General features: G+C 41.7%; 2 protein-coding genes and 1 long non-coding RNA gene across 4 annotated transcripts; 2 read left to right on the top strand and 1 right to left on the bottom strand.

Moving 5' to 3' along the window:
* The first annotated feature begins 14255 nt into the window (after positions 1-14255).
* On the top strand, positions 14256-15778 carry LOC116802285. 2 transcript variants are annotated; one of them, XR_004362658.1, is made up of 4 exons: positions 14256-14518; positions 14617-14722; positions 14797-15252; positions 15335-15778. It is a non-coding gene; the product is annotated as an uncharacterized LOC116802285 (long non-coding RNA). The 2 variants fall into 2 exon arrangements; XR_004362657.1 differs by having other exon boundaries at positions 14256-14543.
* A 277-nt stretch (positions 15779-16055) lies between these two features.
* Positions 16056-16837, top strand: LOC116802283 (thyrostimulin beta-5 subunit). Its single transcript, XM_032726224.1, has 2 exons — positions 16056-16175; positions 16236-16837. The coding sequence occupies exons 1-2, from the start codon at positions 16153-16155 to the stop codon at positions 16720-16722; spliced, it is 510 nt and encodes a 169-aa protein (XP_032582115.1). The 5' UTR covers positions 16056-16152; the 3' UTR covers positions 16723-16837.
* Positions 16838-17975, bottom strand: LOC6620235 (mitochondrial import inner membrane translocase subunit Tim23). Its single transcript, XM_002044404.2, has 4 exons — positions 17708-17975; positions 17323-17605; positions 17094-17263; positions 16838-17029 (listed from the first exon to the last, which is right to left on the bottom strand). Exons 1-4 carry the CDS (start codon positions 17757-17759, stop codon positions 16914-16916), a joined length of 621 nt encoding a protein of 206 aa, XP_002044440.1. The 5' UTR covers positions 17760-17975; the 3' UTR covers positions 16838-16913.
* Between the last annotated feature and the right edge of the window lie 4194 nt (positions 17976-22169).

Here is a 22169-nt window from a genome sequence, read left to right as displayed (position 1 = left end):
TTCGTGTTCGGTCTTTTTGATCATAACATTGATGGCATCCCTAGTACTCAATCTATTGACTTGCTCACTTTGTACACCTTCATCGATATAAGAGGCTTCTAAGAGCTTACACAAATTATCAACTTCGGTTGTGAACTGTGTAGCTGTTTTTCCTCTTTGCTGTACAGTGGTTAATTTTGCCTTGATGTTTTGGGATGTCTCCCCAACAATTGAAGTTTGCAGTTTATTAACTATTGCTTCAATTGTAGATTCGCTCAGTACCAGGTTCAGCGTAGTGCCAATCAATTTTGATTTTATTACTTGGACTGAAATGTCCTTAAATGGTCCTTTTGCAAGGTCTACTAATTTTATGGCCATAATAAACCTCTGAAGATGGATCTTTTGTCCATCAAACTCCGGTACTGCGCTCGACACTTCCCTTATGTAGGCCCTGATGGCGGCTGAATTATCTGTCATGTTGCTTAATTTTATTTCCTGATCTTCTTTATTTCCTGAATCTTCTGGCAATTGCAACATTGCTGGTATTGTTAGATCTTTCAGATCTTCTTCTTTGATTTCTAGTTCCGAGTCAGAATCATTAAGTGATTCTGTTTCTACTTCACTTAGAGTCAAAGGGGAATTAAGAATGGTCGGTATCGAAATGTTTTCTTTTTTTTTTTTTTTTTTTTTTCGCACGGGTCCCACGGCCACACCTCCCGCATAACCGACCGAGGGGCGCTGCCGTGTATCGTACGGCTCGATTCGCGAGATAGACGCGAGGAAATGAATATAATGTGGAATAACTATGTTAAATATTAGTGTTAGTAGGATCTAATTATGTAATAGAAAAGATAAAATCGATTGCTTTAATAGCGGCAGAGAGTCAAGATAACAGATAATAGGATAAAGTCTATTATAGTCAGAACATAAAACTCAGTAAGGGTCATGCAACTCATCATTAGATCTACAATGATTTAAGATAAGGGTATATAATTTCTAGTGAATCTACTTGGAACCGAGAAGTTAAGCCGACTAATCAAGTCGGGACTCTCAACATCCCCACGAATAAGCTTACAAATAAAGACTCTTCCAAGCATAGTTCTACGGTTACCTAGGAATGGTAAATTAATTAAAAGTAGTCTACTGGAATAAGGAGGTTTTGGTTTATATGGTTTGCATCCCAATTTAGGCGCCGCAAGGCAAAAAGTAAGAAGTTTTTTTGGACTGATTCAATACTGCGTATTTTGGACTCCAAACAGGTAATCCGTACTCGAGAATCGGACGGACTAAGGAAATAAATAAGGTTTTAGTCAAGTAAGGGCCATCAAATTCCTTAGACCACCTTTTTATAAAATCAAGCACACCCATGGCCTTATTGACAATAGACGAAATATGGTCAGAAAATTTTATTTTTGGGTCCAGAAGAACACCAAGATCATCAACTCGTGTTATTCTGTCCAGAGAGCACCCACTTAGAGTGTAAGTCGTGCGTATTGGGTTGGCACGACAAAAGGTCATAACTTTACACTTGGAGCCATTTAAGTCTAATATGTTATCACGGCACCAACTTTGAAATAGGTCTAGATCGGATTGTAAGTCCAAATGGCAAGAAGTGTCCTTGTACTGGAGGCATAATTTAACATCGTCTGCGTACATAAGTACAAGCGAATGTTTTATTTTTAAGGGGAGGTCGTTAATGAATAAGGTAAAAAGAAGCGGACCAAGATGGCTCCCTTGTGGGACACCGGATGTGACTCGGAGAATAGAAGATAACGAATTTTTAAAGAGGACTTTTTGTGTCCTGCCATTCAGATAGCTTGAAATCCAATTTAGAAGATCAACAGGGAAACCTATAAGATCAAGTTTTTTTATTAGAAGGTTATGATTGACGAATAATTCTGTGATCTGACATTGACTCCTCAGGAGATACGTGCCAGTCGCTTATATGCGAAGCCACTGATCTGCTGGAAAGTGTAATGTCCAGAACCTCAGATCTTACCCTGGTAACAAATGTCGGAACATTGCCGACATTTAGGATTTCTAGATTGTTATTCAAGATAAATTCTGAGAGTGACTCACCTCTTTGATTTACGTCGCTGCTGCCCCATATCACGTGATGTGCATTTGCATCACATCCGATGATGCTGGGTGAGTGTATCCTCTTGCAGTATTTTGCCAGTGCAGTGATTTCGGGCGGTGGGCAAGCCTCGTCACCGGCAAAGTATACCAATGCCACCACAGTCTTCTTGGCTGCTCCCACATCTTCTACCACGATCGGTACACAGTCCCGCGTGAGAAATTCTGTAAGTATATAATAATTAATACTTCTACATGCCAGGATACAGGCTCTAGGGCTAGAGGCCCGTTGATCCCAAATTACCTTGGCGTTCATCACGTACAGTCCTTTTATTCCCTGGTTATACCAGGGTTCCTGTACCAGGGCTAGCCCAAGATGTTGTTTGGTGAACATCCTTGCCAGCACAGCCGAGGCCGCCTTGGCGCGATGGATGTTCACCTGAGCTATCCCTGTACTTCCGACTATTTGATGATCGGCTCCATCGTCGGCGTTGCTGATCTGGAGATACCCAGATCACCATCCACCGGTATCGCTTCTTCCTTACTCAGCAGGTCTAGTTCCATGCCTAGCTCCTGAGAGGATAACGGTGTCTGATCCCCCATCTCGATGATGGTCGCATCAAGAACCTCATCATCCGCTGGATTCTGAGAGCTTATTGGGCTTCTCCTTCTCCGCGGAGACTGGTGAATTTCGAGGAGTCTCGACCTGTCTTGGGCCGGATTTTATCGTTTTAGCCTTCTTTAGACCACAAACTGAACCTGAAGCTCAGCTTGTGGTCACTAGAAATAATCGTGGCGCATGAGTTGTCATCAATGCCAAGGCTGAGGAGCGAGCCACCACCCTCATTCTTCCTTGATATGAGATGCCAGTTCTCAGTGTCCAAGTCATTTTGTTTCTTGATCAATTCCATGATCCACTCAGCAGTGGTTGCGTTGCGGAAGTCCACTATCAGGTGGCCCACCCGGAAGTGGATTCCTCCAAACTTGATTGGAGAATCCCAACCGGAGAGGACTATTTCCTCCAGTAGTGCGTCCTCGAGCTGTGAGAGGTTCTCACTGCTGAGGATGACTTTGGGGTACCCCTCTAGTACGACCGCAACCTTAATGGTCCCAGTTATGGTCGCATATGATGACTTGCGTACCTCAGTTGCCTTTGCAGCCCTTGAGGTACTTGGGCCATCGAAGGGAGCAGTCAGTGGCCTGCTCTTCTCCACCTTCTGCCTCTTAGGCGTTTCCGTCGGAGGCGTCAGGGTGGTGTTTGCCCGCTTCGAAGCAGAGTTGGGCTTTTGCTCTAGCGGCTGCGGTTTTTTGGCCAGAGACAAAGCTTCTGCGGGTGACTTGCCCTGCTGAAGGTAACGAAGATACCACTTCGTTCTGGACCCGCTCAGCCCCTTAGGGTCATCCCGGGCCCCAGGCTGACCAAGTTGCGGTAATGGGTTTTTAGCTTGTCCCGCTTGGCCGGCTTGGACAACATTCGAGTGACTCGGTGTGGCTGCCCGATACTTCCCTCCCGCAACTGGGCGTGCTTGTGCCGTTGGCGCACTCCGTTTAGGATCATTTTTTGTTATTACCACCGAAGTAGGCCGCTCTCCGTCAAGGAGACGGTCCTAGTAATGTCTTGCGAAATGTCCCGCAGTCAAGGCCTGCGATATTTTAAAATTATTTGGTCTATATCCGCAGTACCCGGGTAAGGCTAACTAGACCGGGCGGACGCCACTTGCCCGGACTCTCCGTTATCGACTGGGCTAGTTATTACACGGGCCCCAAGCCTGGCAAACTTTCGGCACGGGTCGAATGACACCTTAGTCCGGCCCGGAGGTGTGGAAATTTTTGAGAGTTACCAGCTCCAGCCCAACTAAGATTAGCCAGCACTCTTAGCAGAGACATGACCTAACTAAGGGCCTGTTTCCAGCCGCCCTCGCGTGGAGAGTGTATTTGCACTTCCAGTAGTGTGTCACAATTACGGCGCGTACCACCGATGGTGGCGCGTTGATCCCCTTGTGAAACCTACTGGCGTGGTGGCCGGGAGGGGTATAGTGATGTAGGTTATTTTTATATTTATTGTTACGGAACTCCTCTGAAAAGTTCCAGTCGCCGGAGAGTTCAGAAAAGTGTTGTGCGAATATGTTAGCAATTTCGTTGCTAGCCAATGTAGTCTCATTGTTTTCTGGGTTTGTGATGGCATGCATTTGTTTTACTGGGTTCCGCAGAAGCGTCTTATATTGGCCCATATTTTGGATGAGGGAGTAGTGGGTTGGATGGTTGAGGTGAACGAGCTGGAAGCTTCTTTTTCCTCTTTTTCTAGTTCGAACCTAAATTTTGCGTTTTTACGTCTATAGTCTATAATGTTGTCTACAGTAATTGTGCGGTTTAATTTATTCCAGGCAAGTTGTTTTGGATTTTGTAAGTGGTCGAGGTGTTTATTCCACCATGGAACCCTGTATGAATGTGTGTTAGGTGAGGATTGTGGGATGGAGAGGTTTGCGCTATAAAGAATAATTCTATTGATTAGAGCGGCTTCTTTGTTTACGTTGTGGGAGGTGGTGTATTTCTTGTTGGTTTGGTGGGTAAGTGCATTAAACTGCACTGAATATAATGTGGAATAACTATGTTAAATATTAGTGTTAGTAGGATCTAATTATGTAATAGAAAAGATAAAATCGATTGCTTTAATAGCGGCAGAGAGTCAAGATAACAGATAATAGGATAAAGTCTATTATAGTCAGAACATAAAACTCAGTAAGGGTCATGCAACTCATCATTAGATCTACAATGATTTAAGATAAGGGTATATAATTTCTAGTGAATCTACTTGGAACCGAGAAGTTAAGCCGACTAATCAAGTCGGGACTCTCAACATCCCCACGAATAAGCTTACAAATAAAGACTCTTCCAAGCATAGTTCTACGGTTACCTAGGGATGGTAAATTAATTAAAAGTAGTCTACTGGAATAAGGAGGTTTTGGTTTATATGGTTTGCATCCCAATTTAGGCGCCGCAAGGCAAAAAGTAAGAAGTTTTTTTGGACTGATTCAATACTGCGTATTTTGGACTCCAAACAGGTAATCCGTACTCGAGAATCGGACGGACTAAGGAAATAAATAAGGTTTTAGTCAAGTAAGGGCCATCAAATTCCTTAGACCACCTTTTTATAAAATCAAGCACACCCATGGCCTTATTGACAATAGACGAAATATGGTCAGAAAATTTTAGTTTTGGGTCCAGAAGAACACCAAGATCATCAACTCGTGTTATTCTGTCCAGAGAGCACCCACTTAGAGTGTAAGTCGTGCGTATTGGGTTGGCACGACAAAAGGTCATAACTTTACACTTGGAGCCATTTAAGTCTAATATGTTATCACGGCACCAACTTTGAAATAGGTCTAGATCGGATTGTAAGTCCAAATGGCAAGAAGTGTCCTTGTACTGGAGGCATAATTTAACATAGTCTGCGTACATAAGTACAAGCGATTGTTTTATTTTTAAGGGGAGGTCGTTAATGAATAAGGTAAAAAGAAGCGGACCAAGATGGCTCCCTTGTGGGACACCGGATGTGACTCGGAGAATAGAAGATAACGAATTTTTAAAGAGGACTTTTTGTGTCCTGCCATTCAGATAGCTTGAAATCCAATTTAGAAGATCAACAGGGAAACCTATAAGATCAAGTTTTTTTATTAGAAGGTAATGATTGACGAATAATTCTGTGATCTGACATTGACTCCTCAGGAGATACGTGCCAGTCGCTTATATGCGAAGCCACTGATCTGCTGGAAAGTGTAATATCCAGAACCTCAGATCTTACCCTGGTAACAAATGTCGGAACATTGCCGACATTTAGGATTTCTAGATTGTTATTCAAGATAAATTCTAAGAGTGACTCACCTCTTTGATTTACGTCGCTGCTGCCCCATATCACGTGATGTGCATTTGCATCACATCCGATGATGCTGGGTGAGTGTATCCTCTTGCAGTATTTTGCCAGTGCAGTGATTTCGGGCGGTGGGCAAGCCTCGTCACCGACAAAGTATACCAATGCCACCACAGTCTTCTTGGCTGCTCCCACATCTTCTACCACGATCGGTACACAGTCCCGCGTGAGAAATTCTGTAAGTATATAATAATTAATACTTCTACATGCCAGGATACAGGCTCTAGGGCCAGAGGCCCGTTGATCCCAAATTACCTTGGCGTTCTTCACGTACAGTCCTTTTATTCCCTGGTTATAGCAGGGTTTCTGTACCAGGGCTAGCCCAAGATGTTGTTTGGTGAACATCCTTGCCAGCACAGCCGAGGCCGCCTTGGCGCGATGGATGTTCACCTGAGCTATCCCTGTACTTCCGACTATTTGATGATCGGCACCATCGTCGGCGTTGCTGATCTGGAGATACCCAGATCACCATCCACCGGTATCGCTTCTTCCTTACTCAGCAGGTCTTGTTCCATGCCTAGCTCCTGAGAGGATAACTGGGTCTGATCCCCCATTTCGATGATGGTCGCATCAAGAACCTCATCATCCGCTGGATTCTGAGAGCTTATTGGGCTTCTCCTTCTCCGCGGAGACTGGTGAATTTCGAGGAGTCTCGACCTGTCTTGGGCCGGATTTTATCGTTTTAGCCTTCTTTAGACCACAAACTGAACCTGAAGCTCAGCTTGTGGTCACTAGAAATAATCGTGGCGCATGAGTTGTCATCAATGCCAAGGCTGAGGAGCGAGCCACCACCCTCATTCTTCCTTGATATGAGATGCCAGTTCTCAGTGTCCAAGTCATTTTGTTTCTTGATCAATTCCATGATCCACTCAGCAGTGGTTGCGTTGCGGAAGTCCACTATCAGGTGGCCCACCCGGAAGTGGATTCCTCCAAACTTGATTGGAGAATCCCAACCGGAGAGGACTATTTCCTCCAGTAGTGCGTCCTCGAGCTGTGAGAGGTTCTCACTGCTGAGGATGACTTTGGGGTACCCCTCTAGTACGACCGCAACCTTAATGGTCCCAGTTATGGTCGCATATGATGACTTGCGTACCTCAGTTGCCTTTGCAGCCCTTGAGGTACTTGGGCCATCGAAGGGAGCAGTCAGTGGCCTGCTCTTCTCCACCTTCTGCCTCTTAGGCGTTTCCGTCGGAGGCGTCAGGGTGGTGTTTGCCCGCTTCGAAGCAGAGTAGGGCTTTTGCTCTAGCGGCTGCGGTTTTTTGGCCAAAGACAAAGCTTCTGCGGGTGACTTGCCCTGCTGAAGGTAACGAAGATACCACTTCGTTCTGGACCCGCTCAGCCCCTTAGGGTCATCCCGGGCCCCAGGCTGACCAAGTTGCGGTAATGGGTTTTTAGCCCGTCCCGCTTGGCCGGCTTGGACCATATTCGAGTGACTCGGTGTGGCTGCCCGATACATCCCTCCCGCAACTGGGCGTGCTTGTGCCGTTGGCGCACTCCGTTTAGGAGCATTTTTTGGTGTTACTACCGAAGTAGGCCGCTCTCCGTCAAGGAGACGGTCCTCGTAATGTCTTGCGAAATGTCCCGCAGTCAAGGCCTGCGATATTTTAAAATTATTTGGTCTATATCCGCAGTACCCGGGTAAGGCTAACTAGACCGGGCGGACGCCACTTGCCCGGACTCTCCGTTATCGACTGGGCTAGTTATTACACGGGCCCCAAGCCTGGCAAACTTTCGGCACGGGTCGAATGACACCTTAGTCCGGCCCGGAGGTGTGGAAATTTTTGAGAGTTACCAGCTCCAGCCCAACTACGATTAGCCAGCACTCTTAGCAGAGACATGACCTAACTAAGGGCCTGTTTCCAGCCGCCCTCGCGTGGAGAGTGTATTTGCACTTCCAGTAGTGTGTCACAATTACGGCGCGTACCACCGATGGTGGCGCGTTGATCCCCTTGTGAAACCTACTGGCGTGGTGGCCGGGGAGGGGTATAGTGATGTAGGTTATTTTTATATTTATTGTTACGGAACTCCTCTGAAAAGTTCCAGTCGCCGGAGAGTTCAGAAAAGTGTTGTGCGAATATGTTAGCAATTTCGTTGCTAGCCAATGTAGTCTCATTGTTTTCTGGGTTTGTGATGGCATGAATTTGTTTTACTGGGTTCCGCAGATGCGTCTTATATTGGCCCATATTTTGGATGAGGGAGTAGTGGGTTGGATGGTTGAGGTGAAAGAGCTGGAAGCTTCTTTTTCCTCTTTTTCTAGTTCGAATCTAAATTTTGCGTTTTTACGTCTATAGTCTATAATGTTGTCTACAGTAATTGTGCGGTTTAATTTTTTCCAGGCAAGTTGTTTTGGATTTTGTAAGTGGTCGAGGTGTTTATTCCACCATGGAACCCTGTATGAATGTGTGTTAGGTGAGGTTTGTGGGATGGAGAGGTTTGCGCTATAAAGAATAATTATATTGATTAGAGCGGCTTCTTTGTTTACGTTGTGGGAGGTGGTGTATTTCTTGTTGGTTTGGTGGGTAAGTGCATTAAACTGTTCCCAGTTGGCTTCTTTGAGTTTAAAAAAGTGTCTGTTGAGTTTTTGTGGATTGGTTGTTGGGAATAGTGTTGTGATAATAGGAAAATGGTCGCTACCGTGAAGATCGTTTAGTATTTTCCACTTGGAGTGGGGGGCTAGGATTGGAGAGCAGAGTGTGAGGTCTATGTGTGTGTATGTATTGTGTGTTGAAAAGTGTGTGGGAGATTTGTCGTTTAACAGAATAAGGTGCTTTTTGTCAATGAATCTTTGAGTTATTTTTCCTCGTGTATTTGTTGTTGGGGAGCCCCAGGATGGGTGCCATCCATTAAGATCTCCCGTAATTAGAGAGGGTGTTTGTTGTATATTAAATGTGTTATGGAGTGTATGGCTAGTAATGTTTTTGGTCGGAGAAATGTATGTGGATAATATGTTTAATTTAAGTTTAGATTATATATCTATGGCTATTGCTTCTATATCGATAATTATGTTGAGGACAGTGTATTGTATTGACTTATGCACTAGTAGTGCTACGCCCCCAAATCTGTTGGTGGCAATATTTGTTAATAGTTTGTAGTTTATTTGGGTTGGAATGTTATTAGTGTATTGTATATGGGTTTCTTGGAGGAAAATTATGTGAGGGGAGTATATTTTGATTAGAATTAGGAGTTGGCTGTAGTTGTTTACATATCCTTTTAAATTCCATTGGATTATAGTTAGTGACATTTGTGAGAAAGTTAAAGCTTATAACTTAACTTAAAGGTAGTGTTAACGGTTTAGGGTTTGTGTAGAGTTTAGGGTTCTATATGGATTCGGTGTCGCTGTTGTTAGTGTGCTTGTTTTTGTTTAGAGCTTTGGCTTTTAGTTTCGATGCTTTAAGGTTTATGGATAGGTTATTGGACTTATCTTTCGGTAAGATTTTTATTTCTAGGTCTTCTGTGAGTTGTGATGAGTATGCCGTAGATGGTTTTCTGGTAGGTGTGTAGTCGGTATCCATGTCTTCTAGTTTGTCGTAGCTGTGGTGGTGATGGAGTTGGTGTGGTTGGTTGGATAGTAAGGTTGTTTTGGCTGGTTCGGTTGTTGGTGTCTTAGATGAAGTGTTTTGTGCTGCTGATGTGGGTGTGTGGTGCGGATTTTGGTGTTGTGATTGGGTTGTATTTGTGTGAATATTAGGTGACAGAGTGTTTGTTATCCTCTGGGTTGTGCCGTTTGTAAGTGTTTTTCGTTTGGAAGCCGTGACGTTCGACGTTGTGTTGGGCAGTTTTATGGTCAACTTTTTGTGTGGTTTTAATGGCTGTTAATTCCTGGTTTTTTATGAACGTAGTGCATTTGCGGTCAATTTGGCTGTGTTGATGGTCAAGTTCTGAGTTGTTTCGGCAATTTAAGCAGGTCTTTCTGTTTGTACATTTTTCTCTGTCGTTTGTGTGTTTTGTTTCTGAGCAATTGATGCAAGTTTCTACACTTTTGCATATGGATGTTGGATGACCAAAGCGGAGGCATTTTTTGCATCGAGGTGGGAGGGGATATAGTCTCGTACACGGACTGTTTCGTAACCGATTCGTACTATCTCGGGGAGCTTATGCGATTCAAAGGTTAAAATTATTAGTCCAGTTTCAACTAAGGTGATGTTGTTGGTGTCAGAGTTAGAGTTGGGGTTTTACCGTTTCATTATTTTTTTAACTTCAGTTACTTTTTGTGGTTTTAGTTCTTATACAATTGTGTCTTGGTCGATGTGTCTAAGGTCGTTACAGTAAATAACTCCCTTAGAGAAGTTTAATGTTTATTGTTCACTTGCTGTTACATCCACTTCTGCAATTTTTGTTAGTTTTAGGAGTTTTCTGGCTTGTAATTCGTTTTTGGTTTTTATTACCAGGTTGCCGTCTCTTGTTCGTTTGCATCCCTCAACTTCTCCTCCACAGGCAAAGTCCACCGATTTTTTTATTATGAATGGTGAAGTTCTTTCGAAAGAGTTCATGTCTTTTCTTATAATAATTATAAATTTAGGTTCGCCTAATTGGGATTGGTATGTTTTTGAAGTAATTTTGTAAATGTTTGGTGGGTCTGTCATGATTGTTGGTTCAGGGCTTGAGCCCGGGTTAGCGGTATTGTTGTTTTTGTTGTTGAGTTTTTTATTTTCTCTTTGTGGTTGATATTTGTTTATCACGATTTTGGTGATAAGGGTTTTGGGCTTACGCGAAGCGAGGCTTTAAACTGAGTGGCACGACTTATCTCTTTGGAGGTTGAAGTGGTACTGTTATTTGGGCTATTAATTGTTTCATCACTAATATAAGTTCGTCAAAATCATTTTGTGCAGTTTGGCTTAATTAAGTTGAAGCAGGCTGTATATCAGGTACAATAGTAGGTTGAATTGTTGAGTTGGTTTGTTTTTAGTTAGTTGGTTTAGTTACTTGATTTTTTTAAGACTTCGGCATAGCTGGCGTTTTAAAGCTTACTACGTTATTTGTTGCGTTGTATTGTGTCGTTTGATGAGTTGTTTCTGTTATAGGTATTTCTTTATTCTGAAGAGTTGGGTATTTTTGAATTTGCAGTGCTGTGTACACCATACAACCTTTATAGTTTGCAGTGTGGTTTTCACAGCATAGTGATTTAATGCTTGTTCTGTCCGATCTTGTATTAATAGTACAGGATGATGAGCTGTGTTTTCCAGCGCACTTTACGCATGTAGAGTCTTTGGTGCAGTAATTTTTTGTCCCTATTTTTGGCGGTTTGTACATTGAGGAAGTGTTCAAAGATTACTTTGAAGTAGATGGTCAATTTTATAAATGTCTTTATTATTGTCTTTCCTTTTGACTTAAATAGAGAATAGAGGCAATAGTTGTTTGGAGTCGTAGCGCTGGATATTGTGTAAATTTATAACTGTATGCCCTTGCTGAGCTAGTTAATTGATAATATTGGCATTGTCTGTAGCATGATGGACGTTACGAAGAATAACTTAAACCCTCTCTGGTCTTTTGGTCTGAAGGTATAGTATTTGGTCGATTTATCTTTTAATAGTCTTAATATGTTGTGATAGTGAGTAGTTTCTAGTGGCTGTATTTTTATTTCATTAGTTGACAGTGCTTTTAGTACATATCGTGTTTCTTCCAATGAATTTAAAGCAGTAATCAGCAATCCGTTCTTGTGTGTCGTCCGTGGATTCTTGTATTGCGTCGACCGGCCTCTTATCGATGACCGAATGGATTGATTTGTTATGGTGGTAGTGGCTAACAAGATTATCTCCACAGTATCATTTATGCCCTTGTCGATTTTCAGGTACCTGGCGAGCTCTAGTAGAGTGCTGTGAAAGCGTTCCACATGCCCGTTTGAGATACTGTGAACGGGTGGCGCATTCGTGATGCTGACGCCAAAATGGTTGTCTAGCATGGCCGTGATAGTGTGCGATTTTAACGATGGCTCGTTGTCGCAGTAAATTACCTTGACCTTTGGGAAGAAATTCATGACCTGTAACATGGCCGGTTTCAAATCCTCAATTGTTCTTGACGGCACATGCTGTACGACGGTGAATTTCGAAAATTTGTCAATGCAAGTATATGTAAGCGCTCGGTTAAACTTTATCGTGATTAATTCTCAGTGCTACAGGGATTATGAAAACCGTTGTATTTCAGTTCGCACAGGATCCGAAACAGTTTTATAATTTCGTTAACACTAAGCGAAAAAGAAGTTCTTACCCTTCTTCGCTATTTTTTAAAAATACTACGGTAACATCGGATCAGGCAATAGCCGATCTATTCACCGAGTTTTTTCAAACAACATATTCTACTTTACCTCATTCCGAACAGCCATACTCTTATGCCGTTTCTAAGTCGAATCTAATATTCTGCCCCACTATAAAAGAAAGCTCACTGCTTACCGATCTTCAGCGAGTTAAACCGGTCTATTCGGCAGGTCCGGATGGAATCCCTGGCTGTGTTCTCAACAACCACTAACCTCTTGGAGCTAACTTCTTTCGTAATACAGCCAAAAAAATAATAATATTCAAATATAATCTTCAAACAGATGTCATCTAAACTGACTTTAGCAAAGCATTACCTTCTAGTAAGGAAACTTGATCTATTAGGTTTCCCTGTTGATCTTCTAAATTGGATTTTAAGCTATCTGAATGGCAGGACGCAAAAAGTCCTCTTTAAAAATTCTCTGTCTTGTATTCTCCGAGTCACATCTGGTGTCCCACAAGGGAACAACCTTGGTCCGCTTATTTTTACCTTATTCATTAACGACCTCCCCTTAGTAATAAAACATTCGCTTGTACTTATGTACGCAGACGATGTTAAATTATGCCTTCAGCACAAGGACAGTTCGCGCCATTTAGACAGCTTTCAAATATGGTGCCGTGATAACATATTAATCTTAAATGGCTCCAAGTATAAAGTTATGACCTTTTGTCGTGTCAACCCAGTACGCACGACTTACACTATAAGTGGGTGCCCTTTGGACAGAATAACATGGGTTGATGATCTTGGTGTTCTTCTGGACCCTAAACTAAAATTTTCTGACCATATTTCGTCTATTGTCAGTAAGGCCAGGGGTGTGTTTGGTTTTATAAAAAGGTGGTCTAAGGAATTTGATTATCCTTACATGACTATAACTTTATTTATTTCGTTAGTCCGTCCGATTCTTGAGTATGGATCACCTGTTTGGAGTCCACAATACGTAGTTCACTCGAACCGTATTGAATCGGTCCAAAAAAATTTTTTACTTTTTGCCTTGCGGCAATATATAATATAATACAGAGTATTATATTCTGACTATAATAGACTTTATCCTATTATTTGCAATCTTGACTCTCTGCCGCTCTTAAAGCAATCAATTTTAACTTTTTTAGTACATAATTAGATCCTACTAACAATAATATTTATTACAGTTATGTTATTATTTAGTTACATTATTTATTATTATTTATTACTTTATGTTCATTTCCTCGTCTCTGTACTCTTTTCTATAACGCGTCTATCTTCTCGCGAATCGAGCCGTACGATACCCGGCAGCGCCCCTCGGTCGGTTGGGCGGGAGGTGTGGCCGTGGGACCCGTGCGAAAAAAAAAAATAAATAAGGTTTTTAACGCATATAAATGTATGTTGGCGTCTTTATTAAAATCAGTTTGTTATTTCTGGCGTCCGGCAGTATAGAACAAAAAGTAGTATTTGTAGAAGTTGGTTCTACCACCTTAAAAAGGAGGAATTCACATATGTGGCACAGAGGTTTGCATACAGCTGTCTGGAAGAACAGAAGACATCCGAAAGAGCCTGGCTGAGTATTGCGCAGGAATGGAAAATGACTCAAAGCCCGCAGCAATCTGGACAGAGTTAGAAGCAGCATATCCAGATAAGCCAGACCCGAGCATAAAGCTGACGAACCCCGAAAGTTGAATGCTTAATAGCCAGTATCCTTCGAACCAAATTCCGTGAGAAGATAATTTGCGAAATCCAACCAACGGATATGCAATGTACGTGAACCGTCATGCCACATCCGTGCAGCACCTCGAAGACTTGTGGATATAGCCATTAGGAGAAGCTCTTCATCCCAATGGTAAACTTCCATGACTTTATTGGATCAATAAACTTTTCTGCCGTGAGAAATTTGTCATTCGTTGGGTCAAACTCAGGTAGCGTATCTGCAATTTCTCTAATGGGAGCGGTACGCTGTGGCACCTCTGTGATGTTTGGTGAAGTCGGAACGTTTTTGACTGTAGGTCTGTCGATAGTCGGAGGAATATTCATCGTTGCATATATTCACGAAGGTCGTTCATCTCGAGTTGTAATTGCGCCGTAGTTGCAAACTCTATTTCATCAGTATTTTCGTGTTCGATCAAACGAAGAATAAGATCCTCTCTGCTTCCAAACGTGGAAAGACCTCGTTCCCGCAGAAGACGCTTCAAGTGCTTCACTCGTAATTCTTAAGTTTTCGTAATTTTCCTTTTTTTGTTACTGCGCAGTTCCACTGGAGTCACGAAAGAACAATAAACGAATTTCACATATGGTGCATAACAAATGGCTTTCATCGTAAGTTATGCCACTTCTGAAAATTGTAAGCGTAGTCGTTGGTTCGAAACTATTGTTTAAATGAATTGGCAATTCCATTATAAGATGGCTTGTATTAGTTTATTCGTAAGGAACACACGTATTGCTTGATTCGTTATATACGTTGGCCTGCAAGGACTTTGAACAGATCGTGGCGCGTCGTTTCCTTTCGAGATCTTGGATATGGTTCGTAATATATATCGTATTGGACTTATCGTAAGTATAATAAGTATTTATCTTCAAACAATTGGTCGTTGCAGCTCAGGGCGGTTAGTGAGGAGTCTTAAAACTCCCCACAAATCCGGGTGCACGGGAGCGTCCTAGCATCAGCGAAGAGGGCTGGAATGCAAGAAGAGTCAAGGGCCGTGTCCGAGTCCGAGCGGGCCGTGCGCAAAAGGGGAAATAACGTGATCCCCGCGGCCTATAAAGAAAATACGCAAGCGCATGCCCCCATAACATTCTAAGCCCATTCCAAGCATGTGGTATGTTGTCAAGGACGACGCGGGATAACGAAGGAAAGACGACGAAGGAGTAACGCCGCGCGGCAGACGGCGAGGGCTGTAGGAGTCCATTGTCGAAGTAGTCTGACAATAAAGCTATTCTTGTCTGAAACTCTGTCTTCTCCTTGTTTGAGCAATCACACAAATCATAAATTTCGTGGGACAAACACACAAACTCACCGAGCTAGCCGCTGCAACTCCAGAACCAGGAAAACAGTTCGTTAAATATCTCTTATTCAGTACGATTTATTCGATGTTTTTACCTCACATTTACACATTGTTCAAAACATAATTTTAGTAGCAAATAGTATCGCATAACGGAAAATCATGCCCGAGGAACACAAGAGCAGGACAGGAAAATTAAAGCAAAGTCCTTCGTGACTGCATTTTCCTCTAAATGAGCCAACTGGCTTCAAAAATCACTTCAAATTATAAAACTTGGTCCAAGGCAAAATCGTCACAAAATCACCAGTTCCCGGTTATACTGAGGAAAGTATTATCCACAACGATATATTTTTTTAACCAATTTTGCAGCTAATAAATCTTTTCCCTAACATGAAAACTCTTTACTTTGACAATGAAGGCTGAATGAACTCGGAAGCCATACGAGTCATCCTAAAAAATAGGTTCAGTGTACAGGTCTCGATTTCGCCTTCTTTGCACGGCACATCTAATGGCCAAGTTCAGAGATTTTATACCACCATAGCAGTGTTGGCTCAATAAATAATCCTTTAAGATGAAACCACTTACTCAATCGGTTTAATTTACAAGGGCAAGCAAACGTTTTTGCTGAATGCGCATATATGTACGAGAGTTGAAGATGCATACAGATAAAGTAACAAAATATGAGTTCGCTCGAAAATATACGTGCAATTGTTTTTGGATTTAAATTCAACAAAAACAAATTAATGTACAAATTAAAATTCATAACGCAAACAGAATTAGAAATGCAATTTGAACCTTCAAGCAATGTAATTTATTTTTGTACGCCATATGTTGAGTGTTTACACTCCTTGCTGCGTAGCGCAGGCTCAGTCTAGACGTTCGCCGCATTAATAAAAAGGCGATTCCTTTCACTTGTAACTCAGTTGATAACCAGAAACTGCACCGAAAACTATGTTGGCGGATAGTGCAACTCTGTAAGGCAGCCAAAAAGTAGCTAGCGCATTGTTCCTCTATGTTCAGAATTATTTTTTCAGGACTTTAGTCATCTTTGTGGGTACGTCTGTAGTGCTTATTTCGGTTTCGTCTTCAAGTTCGTCGGAAATTAAACCGATGAACAACGGACATATTGTGACGCCTTTGGGATGCCACCGTCGTGTATACACGTATAAAGTGACACAGTCTGATCTTCAAGGACACGAGTGTTGGGACTATGTAAGCGTTTGGTCGTGTTGGGGACGATGCGACTCAAGCGAAATTTCCGATTGGAAGTTTCCTTACAAGCGTTCGTTCCATCCTGTTTGTGTCCACGCCCAGCGGCAGCTGGTAGTAGCTATCCTGAAGAATTGTCACCCTAAAGCAAAGGACAGCGTAAGCAAGTACCAGTACATGGAGGCAGTGAACTGTCACTGCCAGACATGCTCCACACAGGACACCAGCTGCGAAGCTCCGGCCAATAATGAAATGGCTGGGGGCAGCAGGGCAATCATGGTAGGCGCCGATACCAAAAACTTGGACTATTAGCGAGTTTTGAAATTGGGTTCCCAAATAAATTGTGTACGGGATTGTGATGGCTTTATCTACAACAGCAAGTTAATGCAAAAATTCTTAATATAAAATGTAATAAAACAAAATAAAATTAAAATTTCGTATTTATAATTTTAATCGGCAAGGAGTGATCCTATCAATGCCTGCGTACTACATATTTTAGCCATTTATAGGTACTTGGGACTTGAGTTCGAACTGTTTTCTTGTGCTATTAGGTATAAGCAATAGAGCGACGAGATGCCCAGCCCAATAGCTCCACCAAAAGCACACGTCCTAAGACCAGCTGTAAAATACAATGCAACTAGTTCATAAATATTATTTTTCGATATATGGCAAATTCAGCTAACCTGTTGACTTGTATAGCAGTCCTGTGGCAGAGCCCGCAATTACTGTGTTTACATGATCATCTTCTCCGCGGAAAAACTGCAGCAAAACTCCACAAGCCGAATACAGCACCGTCAATGTGCCCAATGTGTTAGCTGTGCCGGAACCTTGCTTCATAATGTGATTAAGTAACCTACGCGTTAAGTCGAAGTTGTGAGGTTGCAACCAATTTTAATTCCGATAATTACTTACTGTGTTCGACGAACTTTTCCCTTCTGATCGAGTGCTTTTGTGACTTTTAAACCATTATAAACACCTGCTAGGCCACCAATTCCACCGCCAATCATTACCGAAGTGCCTATCTGTGAGAAGGCCAACTCGAAGCGTCCACGCTGCTTGTTGGCCCCTTCGGGAAAAATGAACTCTGGCTGTGCTTGTTGCAGATATCGCGAATCATAGTTGAGATACGGCGAGACCGGAGTTCTACTAAAAGAACCCGTAGTGGTAGTGTAGTGGGGTTTTAATGCTTCTTCATCTGCATATCATTGTATTCCATTTCAATTTTAAAAAAAAACAGATAACATCGAGCTATTTAATAATTAAATAAAATTATGTAACCAAATTCTTTATTGCTTACGGCTTGGAGCGTGCCCTTCAGAAAATGGTGTTCTTGAAAAGTTGTCACTCATTTTCGAATTTGTTTTGCAGTCCCAAGAATGGTGATATATTTTTTGCTATTTCCACCGAATTCAGGCGCTCTATTAGCAAAAGGAAACGACGTTTTCTGTGATTTACTTGTTTTTAAACTTTGTTCCCCTGTAGAAGTGACATCTGTTTTCAAGCATTCCTGTTTCTTCACATTAGATTCAGGAAATTAAACTAGAGACAGCATGCCTGCACATCTAACATTTAAAAATACTACCATACCACAAAATATATGCATTAAATTTACACCATTTAAAAATATGCGTCAAGATAGCATCACTCGGTTAGCGGCAACTCAGAAACGGTGGACAAAGAAATGTACAAATTTTATGTGTATTCATATTAAATAGGAATTTATTTTTATATTATTATATTTTTTAAATTTTCATTCGGCTTTGACTATAAACTTAATTTGATCATATAATTTTAGAAAAACTAAATTTAAGCTTTTTGATTGGGTAATGATTTAATTTTTTTAATTTGAATTTTTGAGTCCTATCTTACTGCTAAGTGTGTCCGCTCTGGTTTATAGCAAATGATCTGAGGAACTATACAATTTTGAGATTCAGCATGCACCTTCCAGAGGCATAGACGCAGGGCAAGTTTTTTGCCACGCATAACTGACACGCCCACACTTTGAAAACTATTTTAATATATATTAAAATTTTTATTGGTCTTGTAATGTTTAAAATGTTTAGATTTTCATTTTATAGTTTGAGAATAGGGGAATAGTAGGGGATAACTGGGAACATCTAAAGTTCAGTACGGAAATAGCAAAGATGACAATAGCTGATGAGAGGCGGGCGCCAACATAAAATGCGCTAATAAAGAAGGAGACTTGGGAGATAGCAGACTTGCTCCCAGTACAAAAGGCAATTGGATGCCGGTGGACATTTGGGATAAAGAAATGCGCGACTGGCGAAATTGAGCGTTACAAGGCAAGGCTAATGGCAAAAGGTTGCGGAGAAATCTACGGTGTAAACTACAAGGAGACATTTTCAACAGTGCACAGACACAAATAATAAAGCTAGAGAGCTGAATTTTTGTAGAATTGGTGCATTTGACAATTTAATGTCATTTTAAAATACGTACGTGAAATTTCAAGTAAATCGGACCAAGACCACCCATACCACCCATATTAGGATATTAAGTTAAGGAGTACATTTGGCATGATTATTTCTTCTTATTAATTAATATAATAAATTTAAGCTGAATTTTTCTTATGTATTTATTTAATATACATATAATTATACCATTATATTAATCAACATTTTCTACGTCCAAATGCATAGAATATGGATCATCGTGATCCAAATCCGAGTCGCTATCATCGCATCCCAAAAAATTTTCATTATTAATATGTTATACATTTGGTGCATCTAAAAGATTGATGACTTTGGGCAAAGCGACTTTTTTATTTTGAGACGACCTTTTGTTTATATTTAGGCTTGAAAGTAAAGGATCCGATGAATCCATGGCTCGGTAAAATACGTCCATTAAATTGTTAAAACTAGAACTTTGTCTCGAATATGACCGTCTATCACGCTTGTAGAATTTATTACGTGTTTCAGATGCGTTCTCTCCAAAGCAGCCGATAGGTAAAACCGAGGATTCTATTATCTGCGGACCGTGAATCAAAACTTTATGGATAGTTGCTGACATCGGATACCATTTATAGTCATCCAGTTCGTTGGCAGAATTTTTTGATTTTAGAAATATTTATACGAAATTCACAAGATATAGCAACCAAAATAATATAAAACCTGTGCGAAATATCATAATTTAATCCTCATATTGATGAAAGTTGCCTTGTTTTTTTAAATGTTCTTCGTGTGGTGTTTCCGTCATTCGTATTTCCACTTCCGTTTCGTTTTGGCTTATCAACATGTAATTCCATCTGAGTCAAAAATAATTGTTGTAACTCTTGTTTACGGAATGTTATCATGTCTCTTTCTTCATTATCCCTTGCTTGTTACTTTTCCAGTTTAAGTTTGTATGAGATTTTAAGTACAAGCTCGAAAAATCTGATCCATGCGTGCAGAGGACTTTTTTTTTTTTTTTTTTTACTTTGCTTTTTATTTATTGAATCTTCTTGTATAAGAACTAACAATAAGTTTAAAAATCTTAACTATAACAAGTATTTTTTGAACAGTTGCATTATTTTTCCAACTGTTCTATGATTAAACGGCCCTAATAATTTATTCGCTGGGTTGGTAGGTCCTTTCGCCGGAGACGGGAACGGCTGCTGAGCTGGATTAGACCTCGCGCTAGGTGGTTGGGGTGCGTGTAAAGCTTGCTATGGTATTTTTCCTTAAGTTCCGTGATTGCGTTGGTAACTGATGGGATATTTAAGTCTCTTTGGATGTTTTCACTCCGAACGTACCACGGTGCCCCAGTGATGGTTCTCAGGATCTTTGATTGTGCTCGCTGTATGATGTCAATATTGCTGTTGCTGGCATTGCCCCATAACTGTGAGCCATAGGTCCAGATAGGTTTCAATATAGAATTGTAGAGCAAGACCTTGTGGTCTAGGCTGAGCGGAGAACCAGAGTTGATGAGCCAGTGTAAGTTGTTGGCTTTGAGTTTAAGTTGGGTTTTTTTGGCTTCAATGTGCCTGCGCCATGTGAGTCTTCTGTCAAGGTGTACACCTAGGTACGCTACCTCATCTGCTTTCGGAAGTGGTATGTTGTTCAACAAGAGCGGAGGACAGTCTTGTCTGTTTAGCGTAAACGTCACGTGCTTGCATTTTTGCTCGTTTACTTTTATTTGCCAGTCAGAGAGCCACTTCTCAATGTCGATGAGGTACAGTGCCAACTGTTCTGTAGCTTGGATAGGGGACCTTGAACGGCTAAGGATAGCTGTATCGTCGGCAAATGTGGATACTGTTAAGCGACTATTTGTAGGGATGTCGGCTGTATAGATGAGGTATAAGGTTGGCCCAAGAACGCTGCCTTGGGGGACTCCAGCCTCAATTGTATGATCAGTGGAAGTGACAGTGTTGCACCGCACTGTAAACTTTCTGTCATAGAGGTAAGACTTTAGAAGTTTGTGTGTGCTTTCGGGTAGGGATGTTTTAATTTTAAACATTAGGCCGTCGAGCCAGACTCTGTCGAATGCTTGGGATACGTCTCAAAATACTGCTGTGGAGTATTCGCGATATTCAAATGCAGTTCTTATTTCCGTTGTAATACGATTCACCTGTTCAATGGTTCCATGGCTGTAAGATGAAGCGACTGTGTGGTTCTTACCAGGTTTTGGAATCATTATGATAATCGACCTCTTCCAACGTTGTGGGAAGTAACCAAGTTTGGTGATGGCATTAAAGAGCTTGGTTATGTAGCGAACTGCAGAATGTGGCAGCTGGATGATCATTTCCGGTGTTATAAGGTCGCAGCCGGGGGATTTTTTCGGGCTGAGATTGTCTTTGATTATTTTAGTTACTTCTTTAGGACGAAACACAATTGGGGTGTGTTGCTGGCGGCGGTTTGCGGGATAGGACGGTAGTGCGAATGTGCTAGTAGCCTGGTTTGGCGTGAACACATTTTGTAGGTGAGCGGCAAATGTGGTGGCTCTGTCTTCATCACTACGGGCCCAACCACCTGAGGAATTCCTTATCGGCAAAACGGTTTCAGTCGGTGGGCGAAGAGTTGAGTGGGCTCGCCACAGTGACTTTTGTTTTGTGCCTGTTGGTGTGAGTTGCTCTATGTATCGGCGCTGATCGTCGTCCTCTTCTTGTTTCAGAGCGTTGGCCAGTTTCCGTGTGGCTACTTTTAGCTTTTGTTTTGCAGTTGGGGATCTGGAAGATTGCCATTCTCTGCGTAAGCGTCGTTTTACGTGGACGAGTTGCTCGATTTGTACGTTGGTCTTTGTTGAATTAATTGTATTATTTGTTATTTTGGGTGTTGCAGTAAGAGCTGCTGCAGTAAGGATGGATTGCAATGCACACGTGCAGCTCTCTATATCAGATTCAGTATTAAGTTTTGGGCTTAGCTCAATATGTGAACTTATATATTTTGTATACCTGAGCCAGTTTGTTTTGTGAGAAGTCAATCTGAATGGTGGTTTCACGTTTTCTGCGTACCGGCGGAGGTGAATTAGTACAGGCGAGTGATCAGATGACAGATCCGGCAGACATTCAGCTTTAACCAAACTGCGGGAAATATTTTTCGTAACTGCGAAGTCGATCAGGTCAGGCAGCTTATTGAGGTCTGATGGCCAGTATGTAGGACTCCCGGGGGAAACATGGTCAAGTTTATTAGTGGCTTTTATTATAGTCTTATAAAGCTGTTTTCCTTTTGGGTTCACAAGTCGTTTATTTAGCGAATTCAATCTTTAGGGGTCTGCAACAAGGGCGTCGCCAGGGTAGGGCACTTAAAGGAATGATCAAGAAATTT

This window comes from Drosophila sechellia, chromosome 2L (assembly GCF_004382195.2).
Source record: "Drosophila sechellia strain sech25 chromosome 2L, ASM438219v1, whole genome shotgun sequence".
NCBI classification, from domain to species: Eukaryota; Metazoa; Arthropoda; class Insecta; order Diptera; family Drosophilidae; genus Drosophila; species Drosophila sechellia.
Note: the sequence above shows the minus strand (reverse complement) of the source record. Positions and strands in the feature narration are given on the sequence as shown.

Bases quoted from the DNA above. Each gene is read 5' to 3' on its own strand.
- LOC116802283 (XM_032726224.1), top strand. From the start codon at position 16,153: ATGTTGGCGGATAGTGCAACTCT. The intron at 16,176-16,235 runs GTAAGGCAGCCA...TTATTTTTTCAG, and splicing joins TTGGCGGATAGTGCAACTCT to GACTTTAGTCATCTTTGTGG.
- LOC6620235 (XM_002044404.2), bottom strand. From the start codon at position 17,759: ATGAGTGACAACTTTTCAAGAACACCATTTTCTGAAGGGCACGCTCCA. The intron at 17,606-17,707 runs GTAAGCAATAAA...AATGATATGCAG, and splicing joins TGAAGGGCACGCTCCAAGCC to ATGAAGAAGCATTAAAACCC. The intron at 17,030-17,093 runs GTTAGCTGAATT...TGTATTTTACAG, and splicing joins ACTGCTATACAAGTCAACAG to CTGGTCTTAGGACGTGTGCT.